Source organism: Hylobates moloch, unplaced genomic scaffold (genome assembly GCF_009828535.3).
Source record: "Hylobates moloch isolate HMO894 unplaced genomic scaffold, HMol_V3 SCAFFOLD_3, whole genome shotgun sequence".
Lineage (NCBI taxonomy): Eukaryota > Metazoa > Chordata > Mammalia > Primates > Hylobatidae > Hylobates > Hylobates moloch.
Window position 1 is genome coordinate 82,617,054 of NW_026652278.1, and position 27,275 is coordinate 82,644,328.

Here is a 27,275-nt window from a genome sequence, read left to right on the forward strand (position 1 = left end):
AGAAAAGAGGACAGTCTCTTCTCTTCACTCCTAGTCCAGTGCTCATTTCAGTGGATACCAGCCAGATTCTCACTATGCCTAGTGTGTCAGCTGAGAACACAGGTGGAGCCTTCACTGGTTCCCAGAAGTCTGGGTCCTTTGCGGAACCCATTGTCTTTGCCAGATTGGCCACTCATCTCCCTGCCCTCCTGTTTCATCCAGTTCCCATCAGCATGTCTGTATTCTCCAGATTCATCATTTTTGAAAGTGACATTAATCATGTTTTTTTTTTGGTGCTAAAACTGATAAAAATGCATAAATATTGGACTATTCCATTTAGATAAATTTTGACTAGTGTCTTTAAAAAGGGAGGTGAATATTCATTATGTGTTTCATGTGACTACATTGATGGTAATTAAATTAGATGGGTGGCTAGTCATCCACTGTGTAAGTATGAATAGTAGTTATGTAGGGCTATTAAGGGGCATGCACATTTTTACATCTATTAATACACAGTTTCCAATTGCTTCAAAATGCTATGGCCAACTTACACTGCAACCATTAATAGACAAATGCATCACTTGCATAACAAAGTTGCCAGCATTTCATTTTACCATTCTTTTTAAATGTAATACATAATAAGTGATGTTAACTTTAACTTGCCTCACCTTAGTGACTTGTAAAGCTGGACACTTCATATTTTCTGGACATGACACTCGCTCATGGACTGAGAGATCATTGATTACGTTTATTAATTCCCAGGTCAAAGGAAGAGATGTTTCTGAAACTGGGGCCTGACTGGTTCCTGCTGCTCCTGCAGGGCCACCTGCATGCCAGCACCACTGTGCTGGCATTGAAGCTGCTGCTGCACTTTCTGGCAAGCCCCTCCCTCCGCACACGGTTTAGAGATGGCCTGTGTGCAGGATCCTGGGTGGAACGCAGCACTGAGGGCGTGGATATTGTAATGGGTGAGCACGTGGCTGTCTCCAGGAAGTGGGGCACCACCTAGTCCTGGGATGTGAATGAAGACCAAGCCAGGCCCCTTCTTATTTGAGACCATCACAGCTCTGTGCAGCAGGATCACCTCTAGCCCTGACTCCAAGGCCTACATCCAAATGAGCCCAGCCCCACTGACATCCTTTGCAGGATCCCCCGCAGCCTCACTGCACAGACACTGGAGGCTGCCTTCCATTCCTCCCACCTACTTAGCCCTGTTCTCCTGGGCACTGTATACTCTGCTTCCTCTTCCTGAGGGGATGCCTCTTATCCTGATGTGGATTCATCCTCAGATCTCAGTTCAAATGCCACTTCCTCCAGGAGATGAGGGGTCTCCTTGAATTGGGGCACCTTTGTTATATTATCTCTGCTGTTATTATTTTTCTCTATAGTGCTTAACAGAATTCATAATTATTTGAGTATTTAATTGCTTAATGTCTGTCCCTCCCACTGCAATGCAAGCTTCATGAGTGCCTGGAATTCTGTATATTTGGTTGAAACCCTACACCCTTGTTGCCTAATTCAAAGCTGCCCTGTTGCCTCCTACATGGTGGGCAGCAAGTATGTTTTTGAGTGAATGAATGAGCATGTCAGGAACAGCGAAGGGAATTACTGTTGAGTGCTTTCTTGCTCCCATCTATGTGTGAATATATTTTATCATCCAGCATTTCTATGGGATGGGTGGGTGACCGGCTGTTCCCTTGTGTGTCCAGGCCCCACCTTGACCAGCAGCTTTTCTCAGCTGGCTTTTGTGCCCCTTTTGCCTGATCAATAGACAACCTGAAGAGCCAGTCGCCACTGCCTGAGCAAAGCCCGTGCCTGCTTCCTGGGTTCCGTGTCTTGAATGACTTTCTGGCCCACCACGTCCACATTCCAGAGGTCTACCTCATCGTGTCCGTCTTCTTCCTGCAGACACCACTCACAGAGCTGACGGATGGGCCCAAAGTAGGTTTTCAGAGCACCCACAGGGTGACACACTTGGTTTTCTGATTCCACATGACTAAGGCAGGTCGCCAAGACCCTCTGCACTTACCTCCCTCTGCTTCTTCTAGCTCAGATGGGGTGCTGGACCGCTTCCCTCCCTAGCAGCCCACACCCTTGGCCAGCCCTTCAAATGCTCTCCTTCCAGGCCCTTGACTTCCTCGGCCTCTGCTCCCATCCTTCCTCCCAGCAAGTCTCTGATTTGGATCAGTTCTATTTTAAAACCTTCCTTTTGGGCACAGCTAGGGGAATGACATGAGGCTGGGGTAGCCCTGCCCCAGCACCCCAGCCCCTCATCCTCAACCACCCACTTTAGTCATCACCTTCTTGCCCCTGTTGCTAGGACAGAGACTTTTCAAGGCTGGTCATGGATTCCTTCAGCTCCTTCCTTGGGTGACCTCATCCCATAGTTATTCTTTCTTTCTTTCTTTCTTTCTTTTCTTTTCTTTTCTTTTCTTTTTTTTTTGAGACAGAGTTTTACTGTGTCACCCTGGGAGAGTGCAGTGGCGTGATCTCGGCTCACTGCAACCTCTGCCTTCCGGGTTCAAGCGATTCTCCCAGCTCAGCCTCCCAAGTAGCTGGGATTACAGGTATCCACCACCATGCCTGGTGAATTTTTGTGTTTTTAGTAGAGACAGGGTTTTTCCAAGTTGGCCAGGCTGGTCTCAAACTCCTGGCCTCAGGTGATCCACCTGCCTTGGCCTCCCGAAGTGTTGGGATTACGGGCGTGAGCCACCACACCCGGCCCCCTTTCTTCCTTTTGTATTTTCAGTTTTTCCTTTTCTACCAACCTGTTCCTCATAAGCCATAATTATGTTCAGCTGCATCCCACCTAAAACCAGAGGCTGCCCCTTGATAACACTCCTGACCAGCTGCTGCCTATTGATCACTAGCCTATCCTTCCTTGGCCACATTTCTCCAAAGAGGAGTCTGTGCTCACCGTATGCACCTTCTCCCGTGCACTAAATTCAGGTGACTTTCACACCTGCAGCATCAAGGTCAGACTCCATAGCTGGCACCAAGCCCCCTCGTCTCTGGCTGTCTGCTGTATCTTTCCAACCCAGCTGCAATTCACCTGCCCTCAGCTGTGAGTCTCCTAAATCATCTTCAGTAAGACCAGCTGCTCTGTGCTCACCCACAGTGCTGCCCTTACTCACTCCTCTTTCCCACCATCATCTGCCTCCCTCAGCACTCAGCTTAGATGCTACTTCTACTTAGACCCCCAGACAGAGGAGACCATTTCCTCCTTTGTGCCTCAGTGTAGTTTACACTATATGGATGGCACCAATACAAATGTGTGCCTGCCTCCTTAGAAACTGAGCCCCTGAAGAACGGACCCACCTTTCACTCAACTTCCTGGAACCTGACAAATAGCCAACTTAGAAACTATTTCTTGGCCTCAATCGAGTTGAGTTAAACTGAACTGAATTGAAATATGGGAGGGGCGTGGCTTTGCAAAGAGAAGGGTAAAAAATCTACCCCTCTTGTGTATCTTTATAATTGACAAATCTAAGTCTTGACATATGCTAATAGTATTGTAGATTACACTTCAAGATAAAGTTTTTAATATGCTATACTAAGGTCATTGAGACCCTGAGTTTTTATTTCGCTAACATATCTCAAGAAACAGATGTCTGCTAAGTGTTGGAACCTGTGATAGATGTTTTACATATTTTATTTTGCTTGATATTTAAACAATCCCATGGGGTAGATAATGTAATTCTCATTTCACAGAGAAGGGAACTGAGTGCCAAGAAGCTCAATAGCTTGCTCAAGCTCAGCTATTAAAAAGGCAGAATCAGGCCATCCTGATTCTAAACCTCTACATGCCGAAGTTTCCCCTGAAACCTTTGAATTCTTTATATGTCTTATATAATCTAATTTGCAAAAGTTAATTAAAGTTGATTAGCATATTGACTTATGATGTCAGACCAAAATAACTGAACTACGTGCCAGTCTCTAAGGGGTCTTCAGGACCTTCTTGGAGGTGCTTGTTTCCCTTATGCACCACCTACTGGGGTGAAATTGTTCCTATGGATCAATCACCTAGGCTGCTCCTGTGCTCTTTTGCTTTTCCCACTGGGGACCCCTGGAAACATGATGAACTGGCTGCAAAGCTGGTTCTCTTGGTGAGTAGCCACAGGTCTGCTTACAGCCCCTGCCTCCTCTTCCAGGACAGCCTTGATGCCATGCTTCAGTGGCTTCTGCAGAGGCACCACCAGGAAGAAGTCCTCCAGGCTGGGCTGTGCACAGAAGGTGCCTTGCTGCTCCTGGAAATGCTGAAAGCCACCATGAGCCAGGTGAGATCCATTCCCCACATGCTGCCCTGAGGTGGTTCTGATGGGAAGGCCAGTTTGGAAGGGTCACCTTGACTTTTCTCCTAGCATCTTCCCGCTAATGCAAGTAATTAGCCAGATCCTGTAGAAGAGGTGAGGTAGGTTCCTAGAAGTGACTCAGGGGCACAACTGGAAACCCAGCCTATAGGCCTCTGAGCTTTGTGTGCTCTTGCAGGTGATACCTGTTTATCATTTGTTTAAGCGTGGGGTTTCTTCACTGGGAGATTTATTGCCTTCAGTCAAAGGGAACATTTCTCAGGAGAAGGAGGGGCCTCTCCTCTCAAGGAGTCCATCTCCTTGCTCATGAGTGACCTGGGGAAGGGACCTGACTTAGAGAAGGCAGATGGCCGCCAGCTACAAGCAGGGCATGGAGAGGCTTCTGGAGTGAGAAGCCTTTAATTTGAGCCTTCAAGGTCCAGTAGAGGTGGATGGTGAGCAGAAGAGTTATTTTAGACATTGGGTAGAGGCCATGTGACTTGTGAACAGGAATAATTAATGGTAAGCCAGGTCAGGGAAGTTTTCCAGAAGAGGCTGAAAAATTCTGACCTCATCCTGTAGGCACCAAAGGCAATTGGAGGCCTGATCGTATGGGGAAACTTACTGCTTTTGTAAAATGATACATGATTACCTTTAACATTTAAACAAAAGGGAAAAACAGAAAGTAAACAACACCCACCTGATATACACCCACCCAAAAATGAGCACTGTAAATTTGGTGGAATCTTTCCAGATGCTTCTCCAAGATTCGACCATATCCTCACAGAGGATAAGACCACATGCACCCCTTTTGCCTTTTTTTCCTCAATATTTGTGGACCTCTTCTCATGCAAATAAAGTGAAAAAACATGGGAATCATTTGTATTTGTAATAGAAATTGATGTTGTTTTACAGAGTGTTTGTTGTTTGTAACGAACTTTCTTAAACAAATATCTTTCTTTCTATCTTGATGACCTCCTTAGTGTATTCTGGGATGAAGTATAGCAGGTCAAAGTGTGCCTTCATGTGTTTTCTTTTGGATGTACTTCTCAGAAAGATTGCATTAGTCATTATGCAGACACATCCCACCAGCAAATATCTAACTCCTTATCTTGTACAGAAGGACTCAGCCCCATCCTCACAGCCTCAACATCATGGCCAAACTGATGATGGCTTCATAGTTGAGTTCTTTTGCATTTATTATTTCTGAGGTTGAAACCATTTTTCATATGTTTATTGGCTATCTTTATTTATTTTCCTCTCTCTGTATTTTCCTGTCAATTGCCTGATTATATCTTTTGCCAGTTTTTCTGGATGTGTGGATTATGCTGAGAAAGTAGAGATCCCACTTTTTGCCCTTTTTGAAACAGATTTTTTTTTTTCTTTTTTGAGACAGGATCTTGCTCTGTTGCCCAGGCTGGAGTGCAGCAGTGTGATTTCAGCTCACTCTAGCCTCTGCTTCTCAGGCTCGAATGATTCTCCCACCTCAGCCACCTGAGTAGCTGACACCACAGGCATGCACCACCAATGCCCAGCTAATTTTTTTGTGTTTTTGTAGAAACGGGGTTTCATCACGTTGGCCAGACTCAGAAGTGTTTTTATCATTATTATTAGATACTCTTTTAGCACACAATTAGATAATCCTATGCTTTTTTTTCTTTTAGCCAGTTTCCTATGATGAATTACATCAATAGATTTCTTTGCATTCTTGCAAAGACCTCATTTAGTCACTCTGTCCTTATTCTGTTTGTATTTTCTTTATGATTTCATGCATCCTTATAAATGATATTAGTCTGCAATTTAGTTTTTGTTATGTATTTTTCAGGTTTTGACATCAGTATTATGCTAATATTATATTAAAAAAGACTTCTTTCTTTGTATTCAGCAAGATGTCAAATCCATGATTTTTATATTATTTTAATTGTTCCTATGAAATTGCCTGGACCTAAATTTGTCCCATTATTATTGGCTTGTTTAGGCTTTTAAATGTCTTCTTGACCTAGTTTAGTTAATTGATATTTTAAAATAATTTCCATTCATTTAATTTGCACAAATGGTCTCCTTTAACTCATGTCATTTTCTGTGTGATTGTTTCTCCCTTCTTATTCTCAGTTTGTGTCCTGCTCTCTCCTTCTTGGACTCTCTTGTGACTTGGGCGTTGAAGGCTTGTGGATTTATATAAATAACCAGCTCTTGGGTACATTTATCAGTCTCCTGATTTTATTTCTGTCAATTTCTAAGATTTTGATTTTGGCGTCTTTATTTTTTGTTATGTTCTGGAATTTCTGTGATTGTAGTTTTAAAGATCTCTTTGATTCACATTTTTTAATGTCCATGTGGTGGAGACTTTTGGTTTTTAAACTTTTGTTCTCTATTTCTAGTTATGTTTTTGCCCTGCTCAGATCATGTGATCTGTATATTTTTCATCTTCGAGAAATTTATTCATGGTTTTATTGTAGGCCTAATGAGCAATTAATTTAGGGGTGCCTGAAAAGATGTATATTTTCTGTATGGAGCATAAGGAATCTGTTACCTGTTTAATCAATTAATGTTATTCAAAATAAAGCAAACAAAAGGAATCACATGCAAGCATTTAAAACAAAGAAAATATGTAATATGCTGAGAGAAGTAAAAATATAAGACCAAACATGTATGTCGTAACAGCAAACATAAAAAGGTTAAATTTCTATATTAAAGATGTGAATTTTAGATTTGGTGAAAAACAAGACTCAGACTTCTAAGATCTAACATGTATGTATATCCAACAATAACACAGTTACTCAGTGAATTTGGTACAATCAAGATCTGTGTCAGGAAAGCATCATCTACCCAATACAGTAGACAAGTATCAAAAATAAAAGGCAGAAACTTAAAAGATAAGAGAAAACCACTAAGGGTAAACATAGAACCTACTTCAGAGGGTTGTTGTGGGGTGAGAAGAGGCATATGTATGAAGCCCTTACAATGTCTGCACATATTAAACCCTTCCTCAATTGGACACTAGTGTCTGGTGCTGATCTGCAGTCTTAAATAATGTATTTTGTTGAAAGTCTCAGGAAGGAATCTTCTCCCTAGACCCTAGCTCCTCTGATTAGGGAGGCAGCCCCCATCATGCTGCCCTGCACTACCTCTCACCAAGTGTGCCTCAGCCCCTGGCAGGTTCTGAGGATGGTGCCTGGGCACAGACCTTCCCGGCCAGTGTGATGCAGTTCCTCAGCCTCGTGCACCGCACCTACCCCCAGGACCCAGCGTGGCAAGCCCCGGAGTTCCTCCAGACCTTGGCCATAGCCGCCTTCCCCCTGGGAGCCCAAAAGGTAGGACATGCTGCTGCCCCACCCAGAGACAGCGGGTGTGAGCATCATCATCCTTCAAGGGCAAAGGGCAAAATCCCTCCCCACCCCCCTAAAATTGAAATACATTTTAAGGCAACTTGAGGGGAACATTGAATAAGCAGCTTGGATAATCATCCTTTTTTGGCTGAGATACACCTTGAGGTCATTTTCAGCTCTGAGATTCAATAATTTTTTTGAGCTGTTAAGAATCTCAGTAACGAGAAGTTTAATGGCAGATAAAGTCCATTCTCTGTGGCATACATAGGCACTGACAAGGGGAGACAGTGACTCCCATTCCAGGAAGTCTGCTGCTGTGCACCACATGGGGGAGGGCAGTCCTGGGGGTGCATCCTGCAAAAAGTTTTGCTCTCAGAAGCCCTCACCCCACTTGCAGGCCCCTGGGCCATGACTTGTGTGCCCTTCTAGGCAGTGGGTTTGCAGAGGCCCAGCTTAGAGCCAGACAAGCCAAGGGGAGGGCAGAGCCTGATTTAAGGATGAGGTCTTGGGTCGTACGCTCTGGGGGTTAGAGAAGGGGCTATGGGAAGACGTGTGAGTTTGAGGCCTCCAGCTAGTCCCAGCAGGTCAAGGCTTGGCTGGGTCAGGGCCATGTGGGACTCAAGTAGGCTAGGAGCTCCTGGGAGCTGAGAGGCGAGAAGGAGGTGAGGACTAAAGAAGAAGGTCAGGTATGGAAGAAGGAAGGGCAGAAATTCACACAACCACCCCCACTCTGGTGGATTAGGAAGTGGAGACCCAGTGAAGGTAAGTGAGCTAACCGTGTCTTCCTACAAGTTGCCAACTGTAGCTAAAGGAGCATATTTGAAAGGCGAGCAATGCTACATAGAGGGGTTTATAAGCCATGCCAAGTGTGATGCCGGGCCTGGTGTGGTTGCTCCATAAACATTTGCTAAATGCCCAAATGAATGAGCAACATGCTCTCTTAGCTAATCTTTTCCAGAAGCATACCCATGGCGACAGCCTCCATCTCCTGAAACTGGTGCTTTAGAGAACCTGAATTGCCATCTGATGAAGGTAGTGTCTGAGAGGGGAAGCTGAGATTCAGAGAGGCAAAGCAGCACTCACCAGTTTCCTCCAGGCTTACTGAGGGTCACAGAACCCATCTCCCAGATTGATTGCAAGAATGATTGTACTGAACTTCACGTGATTAACAAGAGACAGAGCCAGAGTTTAAATCTCACTCTTACCCCAAAGCCTTGTCCTTTTCATTACAGTCAGTTTAAAATAAAAGTAAATGGCCAAATAAACTTTAAAAGTAATTAGTTTTAATAAAAAGACTAAATATAAAGACCAGAAGTTTCACAAAAAGATAACATAGTTTTGAAATAGTTTGATGAATTTATATCAAGTAACTTACTAAAAAAGTAAGATAGACAAGCAAACAAGAGTGAAGGAATGCAGCGCTGGTTGCAGGAGACAGGTGGGACAGGACCCGCAGCCAGAGGCGCAGGCAGCCTGGCCACGGAGGGATCAAGGGCGAGCCTACAGGCTCCCCCTCGACACTTCTCTGGGCAGGTTTTCTGCAGGGGTCCAGCGGCCTAACATTCTCTACCCAGATGCCCAGCTCAGCCCCCATGCCCAAGGGCCAGGCTCGCCATCTGCTGAGTCGGGGCTCCAGCCGATTGGCCCCACCAGCAGCCCAGGTATACACTCTGACCCAGGGCTCCTGCTCCCCGTGGTCAGTAGTTCCTGCCCAGGGGAGGGTCTGGCCCAGAGTCACATCCCCAGCTGATCGCAGTCGAGGTCGTGCTTTTGTCTTGGGGCTCCTGGCTCTAATTCCAAGGTGTACCTCCCAGCCATCCTTGCCTTTTTCAGCTCCAAGTCAGCTCTGCCAAGGCCTTTGTTGTATAGAAAACATGCCAGACCCTCTTCATGCAGAAGGCTGGTGGCCAAAGGCTTGGATTTGCTGTGAATTTATATGGCATCTTTCCAATCAAGGCCGCACGGAGCTAATTAATGCAGTCACTACCTCCCTAGGTGCCATTAAATTCATTTTATGGCTTAATTAAGAATGGCCGCATTAATTTTATGAATGAGCAAAGGGAGGTGCTAACAGATGAATGTGCAGGAGAAGTTCACAGGCTGGAAGTCAGGAGTCCCTGGCCGCGTGTCCTTGGGCATGTCATTCAGCCTCCAGCATCTCTGTGTCCTCCTAGACGTATCTGGGGTAATGACCCCGTCTCATTGATCTCCCAACATTTTATAACTATAAAACAAAAGAGTGGATGCCAAAGCGCTTCAGGAATTAGAGGAAAGAACTCTTTGGAGTCCCATTTCTCCACCGTTCTTGCCTGAGGAGCCTGTCTGTGGGCATCAGCAGAGACTGGGCAGGAGGTAGAGGTGGGGTCCCCATCACAAGATGGGCACTGACTGTCTCTGACTGTCTACCAGGGGCTGGGCATTGCCACATTTGTTATTCTCTCATGTCATTCTCCCAGATCCGGTGTCAGATGGTTTTCATTGTCTCTGTTTAACCGATGGGGAGCTGTGGCTTGGAGATGTGAAGCAGCTTGCTCCTGGCACATTCTGGAGTTCATCATGAACACTGCAGGCCTCTCTGACTCTGTGGTTTAGCTTCTTTGCACAACACTTGGCATCTCATATTCTCAAACAGTAGCAGGCCACCTTATTAGCAGCTGGATCCTGGGCAAGTCGCTTTCCTGTGTGGAGCCTCAATTTCCGTACATGTCACTGGGCATGACAATAATCCTCCCATGTACGTGGCACAGGTTGGTGGGAAAGAGCTTGAGGCAAGGCAGGCCACTCATGTTGGGGTTCTCTTGTCTTTGAGGGGGCTGGGGCTGAGTCCACCCGGAACACCAGCAGTCCTGAGGCCGCAGCTGAAGGCGACAGCACAGCAGAGGGTCTCCAGGCTCCCACCAAGGCACATCCCGCCCGGAGGCAGCTGAGGGAGTTCACGCAGCTCCTCTTGAGGGAGCTCCTGCTTGGAGCCCCCAGCCCCAAGCAGTGGCTGCCCCTGGAGGTGCTCCTGGAGGTGGGTTGGAAAAGGTGACGTTGGGCCATGTGCTGTGGAGGCTGCCGGGATACAAGCACTGCAAGGGCAGGATGCACCCAGGGAGACAGAGGGCCTGGGGAATCTGTGAACCATGGGCCCCAAAAGAGCAACAGGTGATAGAGGAGTAAGCACAGAGTCCCTAGAAGCAGAGCCTGAGATGGGAGTTTTGTGGAAGTGAGTTATTGGCCAGTGGGTTGGAGAGGGTGTTCTCAGGAGAAGTGGGGAAGGAAGCAGAGGGGCAGGAGGTGAAGCTAGCCCAGAGGTGGTCCCCGCTGGAGCCTGGCCCAAGGGGGTTCTGGGGTGCTCTCTGCCTCCCAGGGCCGGCCCCACCTGTGGCACCTGGCAGGTGGCCGTGGGCTGTGGGCTCTCCCGACTTGCCTCCTTACCCTCGGAAGTGGGCGTTGCTTCCTGGATGAGGCAGCTCGGTCACAGAGGGTGGGCCCCCAGAAAAGGGAAAATTGTGAGCAGCCCACACTGGTGGCAGATGCGGCATAAGTGTCCCAACCAGGCAAGGGAGGCGGTGGGCACTGGGTGCACACGATGGCCCTGTGGTTGCTATCTCAGTCCCGGGTTGTGCTTCCAGGCTTCTCCAGACCATGCCACCAGCCAACAGAAGCGAGACTTCCAGTCCGAGGTCCTGCTTTCTGCTATGGAAATATTCCACATGACAAGTGGAGGTGATGCAGCAATGTTCAGAGGTGAGTGGGGCAACTCGGTCCTCCCCATTCATGACATAAGGCTGCTGACAGTGGAGAGGAAACCAGCATGCTGGCCAGGAACTGACCCTAGCTGTGGGATGCTGCCTTCACCTGGCGTCAATCCCTCCAGGCATCATCAACAAGAACTCCCTGGTTCCTGCCTTAGGGCCCAGTGGAGGGTTGCTTGCTATTTTCCATGACACACTTGTCATGCTGTGCCACTTAGACAGCCCTTTTGCCTCTGAGCAAAAATCGGCTCTCCTGTAGCCTCAGTAGAAATGCAACCTCTTCCCATAAGGGAAACCAAGATACCAGAATTTAACCTTCCATGCTCAGCATTCTGCCTGGGTACAGGGTAGGTGCACAGCTGATGTTTCTTAAACAATGAACCTGGATGAAGATGCTGCCATGCCCCTTCAGAGCTTAAAATTGAAGCTTCATTAAAAAAACTTGGTTCCAGGGCAGCTGTACCTTTTCGACCAGCCTAAACAAAAGCCTTTTCTGTGGTTCCCAAGGCACAGGAATCCCTAGGAACGTGAGCCCTACTCTGGACTTCTCCTTGCCTCCCACTCAGAAGCCCTGACTTCATGATCCTTCTCATGGAGAGACTGGAATGCAGGAGAGTAGCAGGGTGGTGAAGTGTGGGTTTGGCAACCCCAGTTCTGGACTTGGCTCTGCCACTGGACAGTCATGCGACCCTAGTTAGGTGCCTGGACCTGTGAGTAAGGACGACAGTCGTGGTGAACTCACAGGGTTGTGCTAGAGGTCAGCCGAGATCATCACACACATGGCTGAGCACAGTGCCTGCTGTGTTGGTGAGCATAGACGGATATTGACCGTATGGCTTTATCCTCTGCCCAGTGTAGCAGCAGGGCCCCTGTTCATCATGATGCCTGCTCATTTGTCTCAGGCAGCACATTCTCCCACATCCTCCTCCAAAAAGCCACAGGAAGAAATGCTTCCCCTTGCTTGCTTTCTCACCACTTGGTTTATGTCGCTGACCAGATTACTCAAGATCTGTTCACTTTGATTAAATGTGTGTGTGTTGGGCACCTCATCAGTACAAGACTTCATCTTTGAAGCCATGGGGTACACAGAGGTGAATAAGATGCAGTTGGTCACTACAGGGAGCTTGGAGACTGTCATGGAGAGAAGTCCGTTTAGAATCTCACCTCCACCTGTCCCCTCACTCCACAGACGGCAAAGAGCCTCAGCCAAGTGCAGAAGCTGCTGCTGCCCCTTCCCTTGCCAACATCTCCTGCTTCACCCAGAAGCTGGTGGAGAAGCTGTACAGCGGGATGTTCTCGGCAGACCCCAGGCATATCCTCCTCTTCATCCTGGAGCACATCATGGTGGTAAGAGCTGCTCACTGACCGGGTGTCCGTGTGGATCTGAATGATGTGCTCCTGGCTATTGTCCAGTTGGTTCCACTGGATCTGCCCTCCCTCCCTGGAGTAGAATCTGAGCCAGGTGGGAGGAAGCGGGAGGCCCTTTAGGCCCAGGTAATACCTGGAGGCTACTGCATGTCCAGCAGGGCTCTCACCTCAGGCCACCTGAGCCCAGTCCCAGGGATTGGAAGCCTCAGCTCCCTGCACTTGCACCTGAGCTCTGTAAACTCCTAGAACCTGCTTCCTTCCCTTTGGGTTTTTATTGTGATTGTTGGTTTGACCTTAATTGTTGTTATTCCTTCTCAACTAAGAAAGGGCTACAAAGGCCTTTGTCTTCGCAAGACCTATTTTATTTTCTTCTTTAGTACTCACTCTGTCTGTTGTATTTGTGCTTTCCTGCAGTGGAGACAGGCATCTATTTTAACCTTGTCTTTTTATTCTTGCCTGTGCCCTTTCTTTCCAGATAAACAGGTATAACTACATACCTACCTGTACAAATGCATGCCTGTAGGGCCATTATTGAATGTAGGTGTGTGTATGTGCATGCATATACACACAGAGAGAATCGTACAATCTCAAAATTCTAGCACTGAAAGAGACCTTTTTTTTAGATCTCAGCCCAATTACAAGTTAGAGACTTTTCCTGACAAGCCTCCATGCAACCTTTGCTCAAACCCTCCCTGTGATGGGGAACCCACTAAAGTTCAAGTTGTCCCACCCAGGGGGATGTCTGCGATTCTTGGAAAGAACTTTCTCTTATCAAGCTGGGATCTACCTCCAGCAACTCCTGCCAGCAGTCCTGGGTATGCCCTCTGCAGCAGAACTAGGAGGACCACTCTCCTTCCTCTTCACATCTCATAGAGAGTGAAATTGGCTCCCAGCACCCTTCTGACTGCAGAGTCACCCACAGACCTCAGGACTGGGTCTCTTCACAGTTTCTAGAGCCATCTTCACTTGTCTGATGAGCAGGTCCAGGCAAACCTGGAAAGACTTGAATTCAAAGTCTTCTTCAGGAACAACTCCAAGAGAGGAGAAACAGCCCTTGTCAGCTCTGTGAGGGTTAAAATCAGATTCCTGGCAAGTTGTGTTGTAAGTGGAAAGAAGCTGATGAACTCCGTATGGCTAAAGCGTGGACTCCCTGTTAATATCCCAAACATAGGTGCCAGTCCATGCCTTCAGGGGGACCAGGCCTGAGGGCTTGGCTCCCCACATATCCACCGGCCTCCTCTCTTGCTTGCTGTCTGTGATGCCTGCCCCTCTTAACCTCAGTCTGAGACCCATCTGAGGAGCAGGAGAGGAACATGATAAAGAAATGAATCCCAAACCCCAACAGGTTTAAACAGACCTTTACTTCATGAGTAGAAACATTGCGTTACCTGTGAAATTCTAAGGGAGTAGCCTATAACAAATTCATTTTCTATCAGACTGAAAAACTTTGTGCATACTCTTTGTATTATGGATTCTTTTCATGGAAGCCAAACAGATGTTTGGAGATGTATGGACCAGTCCATGCTAAGGCTACAGATCAGGGTATTTTACTTCTCCCTCTAAGTTTCTTTTGAACTAAAATCTTCTGGACTCCATCTCCAGTACATGATACGGTGGTTAAGAGCGTGGCTCAAGTGTCCAGTGTGTGTTTGACCCTTGCTGAACCACCCAGCCTCTCTGACTCTTAGCCTCTTATCCGTACAGTGGGGTAACTTAGCGTCTATGGTGTTTTTATGACAAACAGGCGATATATGCAAATCTATGCAAAATTCTTAGCATAATACCTGGAATACTGTAAGTATTCTATGATAACTATTAATAATGGCATATAGCCATTTTTTAAATTAGATACTACTAATAGCATGTTCTCATACATTGAATGTCAATCATGTTACCAGTATTTCAGAAATCTCGGGTCACCAAATCTATTTTCTGTAATATGACTATAACAAACTTTCAACTTTTTTTAACAAAACTTTTTACCCCAATTCTGCATAGCCTTGATTGATCATTTCCTTAAATAGAGGCTTGAAAGTAGAGGAAGTGAGTCCTATTTGAATTTCGGGTCATGTCAATTTTTTTTTGAGACTAAGTTTCTGCCCTGTCATCCAGGTTGGAGTGCAGTGGCATGATGGAGTGCAGTTCACCTCAGCCTCGAAATCCTGGGCTTAAGCAATCCTCCCATCTCAGCCTCCGAGTAGCTAGGACTACAGACATGTACCACCTTGCCTGGATAAATTTTTTAAAACTTTTTGGAAAGATAGGGTCTTACTATGCTGCTGCCCAGGCTGGTCTTGAACACCTGTCCTCAAGACATCTTCTTATCTTGGCCTCCTAAAGTGCTAGCAGTACAGATGTGAGCCATCATACCCAGCTATGTCACTTTTATTTTTATTTCATGTTCCAGGGTACATGTGCAGGATGTGCGGGTTTGTTACATAGGTAAATGTGTGTCATGGTGGTTTGCTACACCTATCAAAGCATCACCTAGGTATTAAGCCCAGCATGAATTAGCTGTTTTTCCTAATGCTCTCCCTCTCCCCACCCCACCCACTGACAGGCCCCAGTGTGTGTTGTTCCTCTCCCTATGTCCATGTGTTCTCATTGTTGAGCTCACACTTATAAGTAAGAACATGTGGTATTTAGTTTTTTGTTCTTGTGTTAGTTTGCTGAGGATAATGGCTTCCATCTCCATCCATGTCACTGCAAAGGACATGATCTCATTCCTTTTTATGGCTCATAGTATTCCATGGTATATATACACCATATTTTCTTTATCCAGTCTATCGTTGATGGACATTTGGGTTGATTCCATGTCTTTGCTATTGTGAATAGTGCTACAACGAACATACGCGTGCATGTATTTTTGAAACAGGATAATTTATATTCCTTTGGGTATATACCCAGCAATGGGATTGCTGGGTCAAATGGTGTTTCTGGTTCTAGATCTTTAAGGAATCACCACACCGTCTTCCATGATGGTTGAACAAATTTACATTCCCAACAGTGTAAAAGTGTTCCCACTGCTCTGCAACCTCACCCCATCTGTTGTTTCTTGACTTTTTAATAATCACCATTCTGACTGGCATGAGATAGTATCTCATGGTGGTTTTGATTTGTATTTCTCTAATGATCAGTGATGTGGCACTTTTTTTTTTCATATATTTGTTGGCCACCTGAAAGTCTTCTTTGGAGAAATGTCTGTTCATGTCCTTTGCTCATTTTTTAATGGGGTTGTTTGTTTTTTTTTCTTATAAATTTGTTAAGTTCCCTGTAGATTCTGGCTGGATATTAGACCTTTGTCAGAAGGATAAATTCCAAAAATTTTCTCCTACTCTATAGGTTACCTGTTTGCTCTGATGATAGTTTATTTTGCTGTGCAGAAGCTCTTTAGTTTAACTAGATCCCATTATCAATTTTTGCTTTTGTTGCAACTGCTTTTGACATTTTCGTCATGAAATCTTTGTCTGTGCCTATGTCTTGAATGGTATTGCCTAGATTTTCTTCTAGAGGTTTTATAGTTTTGGGTTTTACATTTAAGTCTTTAATCCATCTTGAGTTAACTTTCATATAAGGTATAACGAAGGGGTCCAGTTTCAATTTTCTGTGTACGTCTAGCCAGTTCTCCCAGCACCATTTATTAAATAGGGAATTATTTCCCCATTGCTTGTTTTTGTCAGGTTTGTCGAAGATCAGATGGTTGTAGATGTGTGGTCTTATTTCTGAGTTCTCTATTCTGTTCTATTGGTCTATGTGTCTGTTTTTGTACCAATTCTGTACAAAAACAGTACACCGTGGTTACTGTAGCCTTGTAGTATAGTTTGAAGTCAAGTAGCATGATGCCTCCAGCTTTGTTCTTTTTGCTCTGGATTGTCTTGGCTATATGAGCTTTTTTTGGCTCCATATGAATTTTAAAATAGTTTCTTCTAATTCTGTGAAGAATATCAATGGTAGTTTAATGGGAATAGCATTGAATCTATAAATTACTTTGGGCGGTAAGCCATGTCACTTTTTGATTATATTATCTTTGTGGTAAACTGGATCTGTATCTAAAATTGCAAAGCACTCACATGTTTGTGTATGTGTGTGTTTTTTTAATGACACAGGTTATTGAGACTGCCTCTTCTCAAAGGGACACTGTCCTCAGCACTTTATACAGCAGTTTAAATAAAGTCATTCTTTATTGCCTGTCCAAGCCCCAGCAGTCACTCTCCGAATGCCTTAGCCTTCTCAGCATCCTGGGCTTTCTGCAGGAGCACTGGGATGTTGTCTTTGCCACCTACAATTCCAACGTCAGCTTCCTCCTGTGTCTCATGCATTGCCTTTTGCTACTCAATGAGAGAAGGTAAGAGCTGCCCACTTGTTTCCTTGCCTGCTGTTGGTCCATGCAGAAAGGAGAGATTTAGAGGAAAGCTTGATTGAGGACTGAGGTCTGTATAAATGATATCATCCTTTTGTTTATCTGGTCTTCCATATTTTGTGAAATGTTTGATAACATGGTAAGTAATTCCCAAACTTGTCCATGTGACAGCAGCTAGAATCATCATGAGATAATAATTTACCCTATTTCCACAATTCTAAGATTGTAAGATAAGTCATTGATTTAATTTTTGAGGCAGAAAATGCCAACATTAGATGTACACATTGATTTTATGATGCAGCCAGACTCTAGAAACATTATCATTTGATAATTGCAATCTTAGAATGGAAAAAATATAATACATTGTATTGTGTAATGCAGGAATAATTTTGCTTTCCAGAAAAAAATTATATATGCATACAATATATGACATAAAATCACATCCATAAAAATGCTAGTTAAAAAGCTATTAAATTAAGCTTATTTGAGTCCTTTTCTTGAAGCCCCAAGTTTGGAAATACGTCAGATTTCCAAATCTGAATGTGGTTCATGCACACTGACACAGAGAGAGAGACAGGAAGTATGTTCACTTTCTGTCTCTCCCTCTCCGTGTCAGTGTGCATGAACCACATTCTCCAGCATCTCAGCATCCTGCTGCCTGTATGATGTCTTATGAATAGAGCGGTGAGAGTGTAGAGGGAGAGAGGACAATGGGATATCACACTTTGCTGTTGTCCTTTTTCTTCATTATATTCATCCTAACAAAAATTATGTTTGATCACTTGAAAAAAAAAACAATCCCCCACATCCTATAGTGTTGACTACTGAATAGTACAAAACATTAGCATTGACTTCTCATAAAACTCTCTAGGAAGCCCTAGGAAACCCTTCTAGCCCAGAGGAGGCACTTGTCTTTGTGGGAAAGAAAAGAATCCATTTTCAGTATGTGGTTTAATTTGGGGAAGTTTTTTTTTTTTCCTTCCTGTTTCAGGAGTTAGGACTTATCCATCCTGGAAGCACAGGTAAAGAGGAGCAGAATGACAACTGAATTATGTGCTTGAGATGATACCCTCCTTAGGTCCCTCTGTTTAGCAAGATTGAATTTTTTCTAGAAATTTCAAACATGGGCATTCTCATATGTCAGGTTATTTTCCTTTCCATGTTTGTCATTTTTAGTTCAACCCATGAACATTTACTGAGTGTCTGTTTGGTTTGTGTCATAATGGCCACGTGGACGTTAACACAGTGGGGACCCCCAGAGCACATGGTTCATGGGAAACCTAATGTATAAACCACTGTGTCCCCACTTAGAACTGGCTACATCATATGTGAGGCCTCCAGCAAAATTAAAATGTGAGGCTTGTGTCCAAAAATACCCAAAAGTTCAAGATGATGACAGCAGAGACCCAAAAAAGGGTTCTTCTTAGTGCAGGGCCCTGTTTAATTGCACAGGTTGCATGCCCATGAAGCCAACCCTGGCCCCATTCAAGGCAGGATGAAATCAATGCCAAACCAAGCCAGGGTTCAATTCTTTGGGAATGCACTGAAAGAAATGACTAGTTCTGATGGCAGGGAACCAGGAGTTGGCACAGGGGGCCTGCTGGCAGCACAGGTGGGATTTCACAAGACTTCTCATAAGGAGAAAGTGTTTCTCCTACTATTCAGAATGCCACTCTAAAATATCTGCTTTGGAATTTCTTATAAAATGTTTGCCTTAATTTGATTAGGCAAGTTTTTTTTTCCTTATTGATATAGATAATTATTGGAGGATGATTATTTTTAATAAAGAACAATGGAATGGTCTCAAGGAAACTGGAATTTATTGGATTTTAGTGAAAAATCTCTTATCCACTAGTTACCCAGAAGGATTTGGATTGGAGCCCAAGCCTAGAATGTCTACTTATCATCAAGTCTTCCTTTCCCCAAATGAAGACGTGAAAGAAAAAAGAGAAGACTTGCCAAGTTTGAGTGATGGTACATTTTATTTGTCATTTTGTATATGTGTGTGTGGCGGTGGGTCGGGGGAGAGGGGTGGTGACAGGATAGTGGTACCTGCTAGGGTTGCATTCTTCAGTTCATCCTTCCCAAAATAAGAAAGCAGATACTATTAAGGACATTTTCAAAGAGGCAGAAGACTTAGGAAATCCCAGAGTAATCATGTATTAGTATATAGCAAGGCAAGCTGGTAGAAAGTAACACTGGATTGGTCTTTGTATATTAGAAATGAAATGGAAAGGAATGAATGGATGGATAGGTGAAGAGAAAGCTCTGTGGGACTTGGTTTGACTAGAAGCTTAATCCCAGGGTACTCTACTGTAAATTAAAACTGTCATGCCCCATCTCACCTAATTTAGCTCAAGCCATTACCTAGTTGCTGCTCAGATTCATTCCCTAGTAAATGAGAAGGGATTAAATAAACCCATTACTCTCTGTAAGATTTTTCGCCTAATGGAATTTATTCTTGGATTTACTAATCTCAAATCAAGTTAAAGGGATTAGAAGTCATTTTTCTAGCAGCCAGTTCTATGTGTTTGAGAGATTATACCCTCTCTTGGTCCAGGAAGCAGAAGCTCTGCCACTCCTTCTGCCAGTCTGGCTTGCCTAGTGATATGTTGTGATACAAGATTGTACACACGACCAAGTGCAGTAGCTTACACCTGTAACACAGCACTTTGGGAGGCCAAGGTGGGTGGATCACCTAAGGTCAGGAGTTCAAGACCAGCCTGGTCAACATGCTGAAACCCGTCACTACTAAAAATACAAAAAAATTAGCTGGGCATAGTGGCGGGCACCTGTAATCCCAGCTACTTGGGAGGCTGAGGCAGGAAAATCACTTGAACCTGGGAGGCAGAGGTTGCAGTGAGCCAAGATCACACCACTGCACTCCAGCCTAGGCAACAAAAGTGAAACTACATCTCAAAAATAAAAGATAGTACACACAGGGCCTCTGTGTTCTGGTCAGGTAGCTGCCATGCTCAAAAATCTCATGACTTTAAAGTTTGTTGGACATGGTGTTGATTACAACACGGATGTACATACTTTGGGACTTGGCCAGTAGAGCTGGGCTGGGCACTGTCCATTCCCTTAGGGTGAGAGAAACAGTCTCCAGGGGCTGTTACCAGAGACAGGACTCATTGGTCCACTATCAGAGGAAATTTAGGCATGGTTCAGGGGATTACAGACGTGAGACACAGCAGACACAGTTGCCTTGTTAGATCTGCTCATACCTGAAGAATTCCAGGGGACTGAAGTGAGTAGGTAGTGAGAAGCAAGGTCCAGGAAAGAGGACTGGCTGTTCCTGAGCCCTGAGCCACAGGATAGCCTTGAGCTTGGTGTCCATTCCCCTGAGAGGTCAACATGTAAGGGAAGGTTGGAAGGAGCTGTTTGAGTGGAGCTATTTGACTACCCAGAGCTCACACAAGGTGTCCCTTTGGTATCCAACAGAATTATGGGGTGGAGAGTGAGGGTCTCTGAGCTCATAAATGATGTTTCCCAATCCTGGACATGTGAGGCAGGCAGGAATTGGTGGTAGGCAGGTGGAGGTGGAGGAAGGCCAGCTTGCATGGGTGTTGGTGGCATTCTTGTCAGGCCTGTGGCTCTCCATACTGATTGCTTCTGGCTGAAGCTTGCAAAGCTGGGGTGATGTTCAAGACCTTAAGTGAGAAGGGTGTGGGTAAAACCACTCATGATGCACCATCTCCCAGCCCTCTCTGGGAGGGTCACTGAGGCCATCCTGAGTGTGCCATGTGCTCTCTCTGCTAGTCCAACACAACATCCAGAAGACAGTGCAGACTCTCTGGCAGCAGCTGGTGGCACAGAGGCAGCAGACCCTGGAGGATGCCTTCAAGATCGATCTCTCTGTGAAACCTGGAGAGAGGGAAGTGAAGATTGAAGAGGTCACACCGCTCTGGGAGGAGACGATGCTCAAGGCCTGGCAGCATTACTTAGGTCTCTATCCACTCAGCTCCAGGGAATGGGATCTCCTGGGTCTCACAGAGCCAGACTCCCCCAAGGTTCTACTCAGTGCCCAGAGCCTTTTCCACCTGGACCCTCTGTCTCATCCCTTAAGTGGATGGGATTTATATCACTGAAATCTTATGTATCTTTCCTCACAAAGAATGAATATCACATGGCACCTTGGGTGAAAGCAAGGCCAGAGGAGCCAACCAAGCAAGAAGATTCCAGTAATTTCTTAGAGGAAGAGGCCCATGTAGAGGCTGTGGCCTGGGCTCAGGAACTTGAGGTTCTAGATCCTACCCTGTTATCCACCTACCAGCTTTGAAACCTTTCACTAAGTCATGCAATGACCTTGAGCTTAGGTTCCTCATGCCCTGTCACTTTATGAAGTGAAAGTTTTCATCCCCAAAATATTAATGTCCTTTGCATTCTGTTAGTGACCTCAACATTTTTACCATATTAGTATTTGGTACTAATAAACAACATTTTTGCATATTAGTCAATGCAGCTGCAAGAATGAAGTTTTAATTTTGTTTTAAAGGTGATCACTGCTCTCAACTTACACCTCCTATACTTGTACATCTTCCAGAATCACAAAATTTGCAGTGATTCAAGAGTTAGTTATTTCCATGTATATTGTCCCAGACTGTCAGTAGCCCAGAATCTCCTTCTAATTGGCTTTCTAAATTAGTCCTGGCCAATGTGCATATATACACCTGGTTTTGTCCATTTATGCTGCTATAACAAAATACCACAGACTGAGTGATTTACAAATAATAGAAACTTATTTGCTCAGTTCTGGAGGCTTGGAAGTTCAAGATCAAGGTGCCAGTAGATCTGGTGTCTGCTGAGGGCTGTGTCTGGCATCTGCTTCTAAGATGGTACCTTGTTACTGTATCCTCTGGAAGGGAGAAATGCTGTGTCCTCCCATGTTGGAAGAGACAGAAGGGCAAAAATGGCCTGGGATGATCCCCCTCAGCCCTTTTGTAAGATACTAATTCATTCATGAGGGTAGAACCCTCATATTTTAATCACCTCCCAAAAGGTCCCACTTCTTAGTACCACCACAATTGGGATTAAGTTTCAACATGAATTTTGGAGGGAACACACATTCAAACAATAGCAATACCTATCTACTTTCATGTACTTTTAAAGTCAAAATGTCAGATTCTATTTCAGAGGAAAGTAAAATAAAATAGGATATACATATCCATGCACATAGAGTGGAGTAAAGTAGTAAAACTATAAAGCTTACAAATGACTCTCTTTTTGCCAACAGTCCTATATTGAACACTTTCTATGTTCCAGGGTCTTTAAACACATCTTATGTAATATTCATGACCCCTCGATTAGTTTAGATATTGTTATCCCCATTTCATAGGACGAGAAAACTAAGGCTCAGCAACTTTAGTTAACCTGCTCAACATCTCACTGTGGGTCAACAAGCCGTGGAGCTAGGAGTTTAGGCTAAGTCTGGTGACCTCAAAGCCCACAGTGTTTCTTAGCCAAAGGAAGGTCAGAAGACAGCAGTGTGAGCTTGTAGCCTGGGTTGTTTCTCTTTTTGGAGGTAACCACAGGGGGCTCATGCCCCTGGTTGGCCCTTTGATAGCCAAGCTAGCTATGAAAATAGTGTGTGCTCTCACTTCACCTCTGACATTCTTTGCTTCCCTGCCCTCAGCATCTGAGAAGAAGTCATTGGCAAGTCGTTCAAATGTTGCACACCACAGCAAAGTCACTTTGTGGAGTGGAAGCCTGTCCTCAGCCATGAAGCTGATGCCCGGGCGGCAGGCCAAGGACCCTGAGTGCAAGACAGAGGTGAGCCCAGACCTCTTTTCCTTGGAAAAGTATCAGGCATTTGCTTCAAACCCCGTGAGTCGTATCTCCTCTCCGCTGCCTGTTACTAGACATGATCTAACTCCACATCCTTGTGAGCATTTGAGGGTATGCATGTAGCTCCCCAGTCGAGGCTATGTTTAGGCTGTATTAGGCTGGATCCTTGTTCCCATTCTCAACTGGAGTCAGACGTATTCAGAGGGCACTAGCCCACCACTCAGCAGCAGCTAGGGGTGTGAGCCCAGCAAACGTGGACAGAAACATTCACTTCATTGCCAGGAGACACAGGGATGGACCACTTTGACTATGTTGGGTGGGCCCTCTTTACTGTGTGGGACAGACCTGTTGGGGTTTTCTTTTTTTTTTTTTTTTTTTTGAGACGGAGTCTTGCTCTGTTGCCCAGGCTGGAGTGCAGTGGCGCAATCTCGGCTCACTGCAAGCTCTGCCTCCTGGGTTCACACCATTTTCCTGCCTCAGCCTCCCGAGTAGCTGGGACTACAACCACCCGCCACCACGCCTGGCTGATTTTTTTGTATTTTTAGTAGAGACGGGGTTTCACCGTTTTAGCCAGGATGGTCTTGATCTCCTGACCTCGTGATCCGCCCGCCTCGGCCTCCCAAAGTGCTGGGATTACAGGCGTGAGCCACCGCGCGCGGCCCTAATCCGTTGGGGTTTCCTAATCAATTTCTCAAAACCTGCAAAACAAGTCTTCCTAAAACTCATCAGTGCCAACAGTGTTTGTGTGTGTGTGTGTGTGTGTGTGAGAGAGAGAGAGAGAGAGAGAGAGAGAGAGATCAGGAACATTGTTGTAAGGTATATGGAGTACAGTGGGTGAGGGGACAGGTTATCTCTGCCCCACAGTGTCTGGGGCCTCAGTTGGGATCATTGGAAGGCTGAATTACTCATCTATCTGGTGGTTGCTGCTGGCTTTAGTCTGAGACCTTAACAGGGGCTATTGGCTGGAACACCTACACATGGCCTCCTCATGTGAACTGGGCTTCCTTATAGGATGGTAGCAGGGTTTCAAAAGATAATGGAGAGAGAGAGCTCACCAGGCCAAAACTGCATTACCTTTTATGATCTAGCTTCAGGAGCCATGCAGTGCCACCTCCATCAAGATGGGCAAAAAATTCTGCCCAAGTTCAAGGGAAGGGAAATAGACTCCACCTTCTCATGGGGGAGTGACGAGGTTCTGCAGGAACATGTGGGACTGGAAATGTTGCTGAGGCTCTTTTGGAAATGCATGATCTGTGATGTATTCTAATGCCAGTGAAATATTATAATGCCAGGGGCCTGAATTCTTCAGAGGTGGACTGTGGTTGTTGCTAGACATGGCTGTAGGGTCAGGAGACCTTGGGCAGTTTACTTAACTCCCCAGTGGGATAAATAACTGTGAGAACCCAGGAAGCTTCCCCAGGGAGGTAAAGTAGACAGCTGACAGACACATTAACATAATCCCAGCTCTTGGCCCATGAACTTTGGGATATGAGGTGGAGCCTAAATCCCACCAGCTCAGAATCTGTAACTGCCTGTAAGTGCCCAGGCAGCCGAGGAAAAGGGCTTTCTTTTCCCAGGCTTTGGGAATCATAGGCTTCAGGGCCTAGAAAGAGTCCAGACATAGAAGGGAAGTCCAGAAATGAATGGCTGGGCTGACCAGCTACCTGATGCTAAGAACTAAGGGCAAAGCACATGTCTTATTCAGACTGTATTCTCAGGGAATTGACTTGTTAAAGGCACTGTTTGGTAAGTTCATTGATAGACTCACTGATTGAATACATGAATGTGTGAGTAACTCACTCAGATTTTATAATAGCTGTATCGGACAGGTATTATAGCCTTGCTATAAAGATGTGGAAGCTGAATCTGAGAAACAAAAAAAAAGAAAGTTAAGGGCTTTTCAGTCATTAAATGTGAGAGTGAAGATAGGATCCCATCTTTGTGCTGCTGAGGAGGACCTTAGGGAATTTATGGAACCTCTCAGAGCTTTCATTCCTGAACTTACAACTGGGAATATGCTCTGTTTATAGTACAGCATGTGGAGCCCTTGGAAGCTGTAAATGCTTTAGAAATAGGAGACTGTTTACAAATTCAATTTGGCCTTCTATCTCTCTCTGCCAATGTCAAGATCATCCTATAGGTGATATGTGTACCAAGTACTAAAACTTGGAGCACTCCCACTTGTGCCCAGATACCTGCTCCTGACCAGTATCACTTGAGACAGAAGGGGCCCAGCCCCTCTTTCCTTGGCTTCATCTTGGAGCTTCTCTTCCTTGGCCATTGTCCCCAGGAGGTCAGGGCAGCCTGGCCGGGAGCTAGGGAAGGGATGTTAGGGTGCTGGGCATGGGCATTCATCTCATGGGAACCCTCACACCTGTGAATGCTGCCTCTTGCCAGTGCCCCTCGCTCTTCCCCTCTAGTCACTCTCATTGACACAGCTCAGCTGCCTCCAAGTCCTGGGGACTTGCATTGAGCAACAGCTCATATGAAAGAAGCCTGAGTAGACCGCCATGTTTAGGGCCACATAGGTGTCCCAAGTGGCTTTTAACAGTTTGCTCTTGACTCACATTGAGAGATCTGGGGGAAAGAATATCCAAAGCCGGCTCTGTCTTGGGTGAGGGCAGGCTGCTGAAGGTTTTGTTTTCTATATCCATTGAGGCCTTATTCACTTGTTCATTCAACAAATATTTATTGAGCGCTTACTCTGCACCCTGCTTTCAGCATTGAGGTTGCAGCAGAGAACAAAACTGACATATTCTCTCCTCTCAAGGAGCTGCAGTCTAGGAAGTAAAGATAGACAATAAACAAATACATTTGTGAATATTGGGAGAACTGATGGCAATGAGGGAAAACAATGCAGGGTAAGGCAGGGAGGGTGGCAAGAGAGGGGCTGGGCTGTTTAGATGGAGAAGGTCAGCAAAGTCATCTTTGGCAAGGATGCCTTGGAGCAGAGGAGAGAATTTATGAAGAACATGAGCGTTGAGATGCTCTGGGAAAAAGGGTCAGGCAGAGAGGACAGTTGGGCAATGGCACTGAGGTGCATGTGTGCTGGGCAGCAAAGGCCAGTGTGGCTGGACTGAAGTGGAGGGAGTCACCTGCAGCCACCCCAGCTTCCAGGCAGCCACGGGGAATGTCTCCCTCACCTTTTAGCACCAGGAAGAACTACTTTCAGCAACTCAAGGAGAGCAGAAATTTTGCAACAGATTATGTTTCTGTCTTTGATCTGGACACTCAGAAACTGAGAGAGATAAGCATGGTTAAGCTTTTGTAATTGCACACAACTAGTGGGATAAATTTTTGAGCCACCTACGCATACAAATGCATACATACACACCTTCTCCCTGGCTTCATTCTTCTCCATTGACCCCACTTTCCCTTCAATTTAATTCATTCTTTCTACACTTTAAATTATAGATTTTATAATTTAAATTACAATTATAATCTACAATTATAAAATTGTAGATTTTAAAATACACATTATTTTTGAAACAATAAGGGCTGTGTTTTAATCTTTAAAATTAACTGCATCTTTGCTTAGCAACATCTTGTACCGGTAACTTAGTCTTGGATGGGCACAGTGCCTGCTACACGGTAGGCCCTTAAAGAATGCAGATGGAAGTGCTTAGAGCAAGGGGGTAGATGCTCCCCCTCCTTTTGCTGAGATGAAACTCGCCGGCTTTCAGACACTGCATCCATCACTCAACTCCGTGAGATGCCTTTGTCGCTAACAGAAGGCACAACTTCTCAGGTACATATGCACACTGTGATGTCATAGGATAAGAGCATCAACTATTTGCCCTGGGGTCTGTTTAATTATTTTTTAAAATTAATTTTGATTATTACAGCTGATTACACCTCAGTGAGCAATGTAATTGATATTTTCTAATGTATCCCAAGGAACATTTTGTACAACATGCTTTTTGTTGTTGAAGGTTAAAGACTCCGTTATTGGTTTTTCCCTAAATATGCCCACATCATTAGTCCCTCCAGTGAGAAGGTCGCCATCTGGAAAAAGCAGCACGGAGACATTATTCAGGCACAAGTGCATGAAATTGGGGTTTCTGCATCTTCTGTCTCTCTTCTGGAAAGAAGAGGCTTGTAATTAAAGGAGTTGGTATTGGAGGAAACATTATTCATTTGGTGTTATTCCTTATCATGTCAGCAGCTGACAGCCCTATAGCACTGATAAATTGTTCTTTGGAGTGAGACATATGATATAGAATTCATAATTCCTCTTACCTGTCTTCATTTTCAGTAGAAAATGTTTTCTTCCTGGTGGGTGAGCTGAACTTTGAGGTAGGGCTGATTTGATAGATGTTATTTCTTCTTCTTCTCCCCCTGACCCCATCACAGTCCCCTGTGGCAGCAAATTGTGACATCACCCACCATCTCTAGAAGGCTGTGAGTGTCAGCTTGTTGGACA

At 45.2% G+C, this 27,275-nt stretch overlaps 1 protein-coding gene and 1 long non-coding RNA gene across 8 annotated transcripts in view; one reads left to right on the top strand and one right to left on the bottom strand.

Moving 5' to 3' along the window:
- WDFY4 (WDFY family member 4) overlaps window positions 1–27,275 on the top strand; it is a 294,231-nt gene that overhangs the window by 120,669 nt on the left and 146,287 nt on the right. For all 6 annotated transcript variants that reach the window (XR_009212844.1, XR_009212843.1, XM_032142065.2 and 3 more), the window contains exons 29-39: window positions 742–947; window positions 1,751–1,920; window positions 4,131–4,256; window positions 7,418–7,582; window positions 10,407–10,610; window positions 11,215–11,329; window positions 12,527–12,684; window positions 16,812–17,050; window positions 18,921–19,039; window positions 20,828–21,013; window positions 22,701–22,837. Coding sequence is in view for 4 of the 6 variants with exons in the window: in XM_032142065.2 (XP_031997956.1) it covers window positions 742–947; window positions 1,751–1,920; window positions 4,131–4,256; window positions 7,418–7,582; window positions 10,407–10,610; window positions 11,215–11,329; window positions 12,527–12,684; window positions 16,812–17,050; window positions 18,921–19,039; window positions 20,828–21,013; window positions 22,701–22,837 (1,825 nt within the window). In the remaining 2 variants the exon portion in view is untranslated. The remainder of the gene's footprint in view (window positions 1–741; window positions 948–1,750; window positions 1,921–4,130; window positions 4,257–7,417; window positions 7,583–10,406; window positions 10,611–11,214; window positions 11,330–12,526; window positions 12,685–16,811; window positions 17,051–18,920; window positions 19,040–20,827; window positions 21,014–22,700; window positions 22,838–27,275) is intronic.
- LOC131383093 (uncharacterized) lies at window positions 20,231–27,158 on the bottom strand. 2 transcript variants are annotated; one of them, XR_009212845.1, is made up of 3 exons: window positions 27,092–27,158; window positions 24,653–24,718; window positions 20,231–20,932 (listed from the first exon to the last, which is right to left on the bottom strand). It is a non-coding gene; the product is annotated as an uncharacterized LOC131383093 (long non-coding RNA). The 2 variants fall into 2 exon arrangements; XR_009212846.1 differs by lacking the exon at window positions 20,231–20,932 and adding an exon at window positions 21,848–21,923 and having other exon boundaries at window positions 27,092–27,143.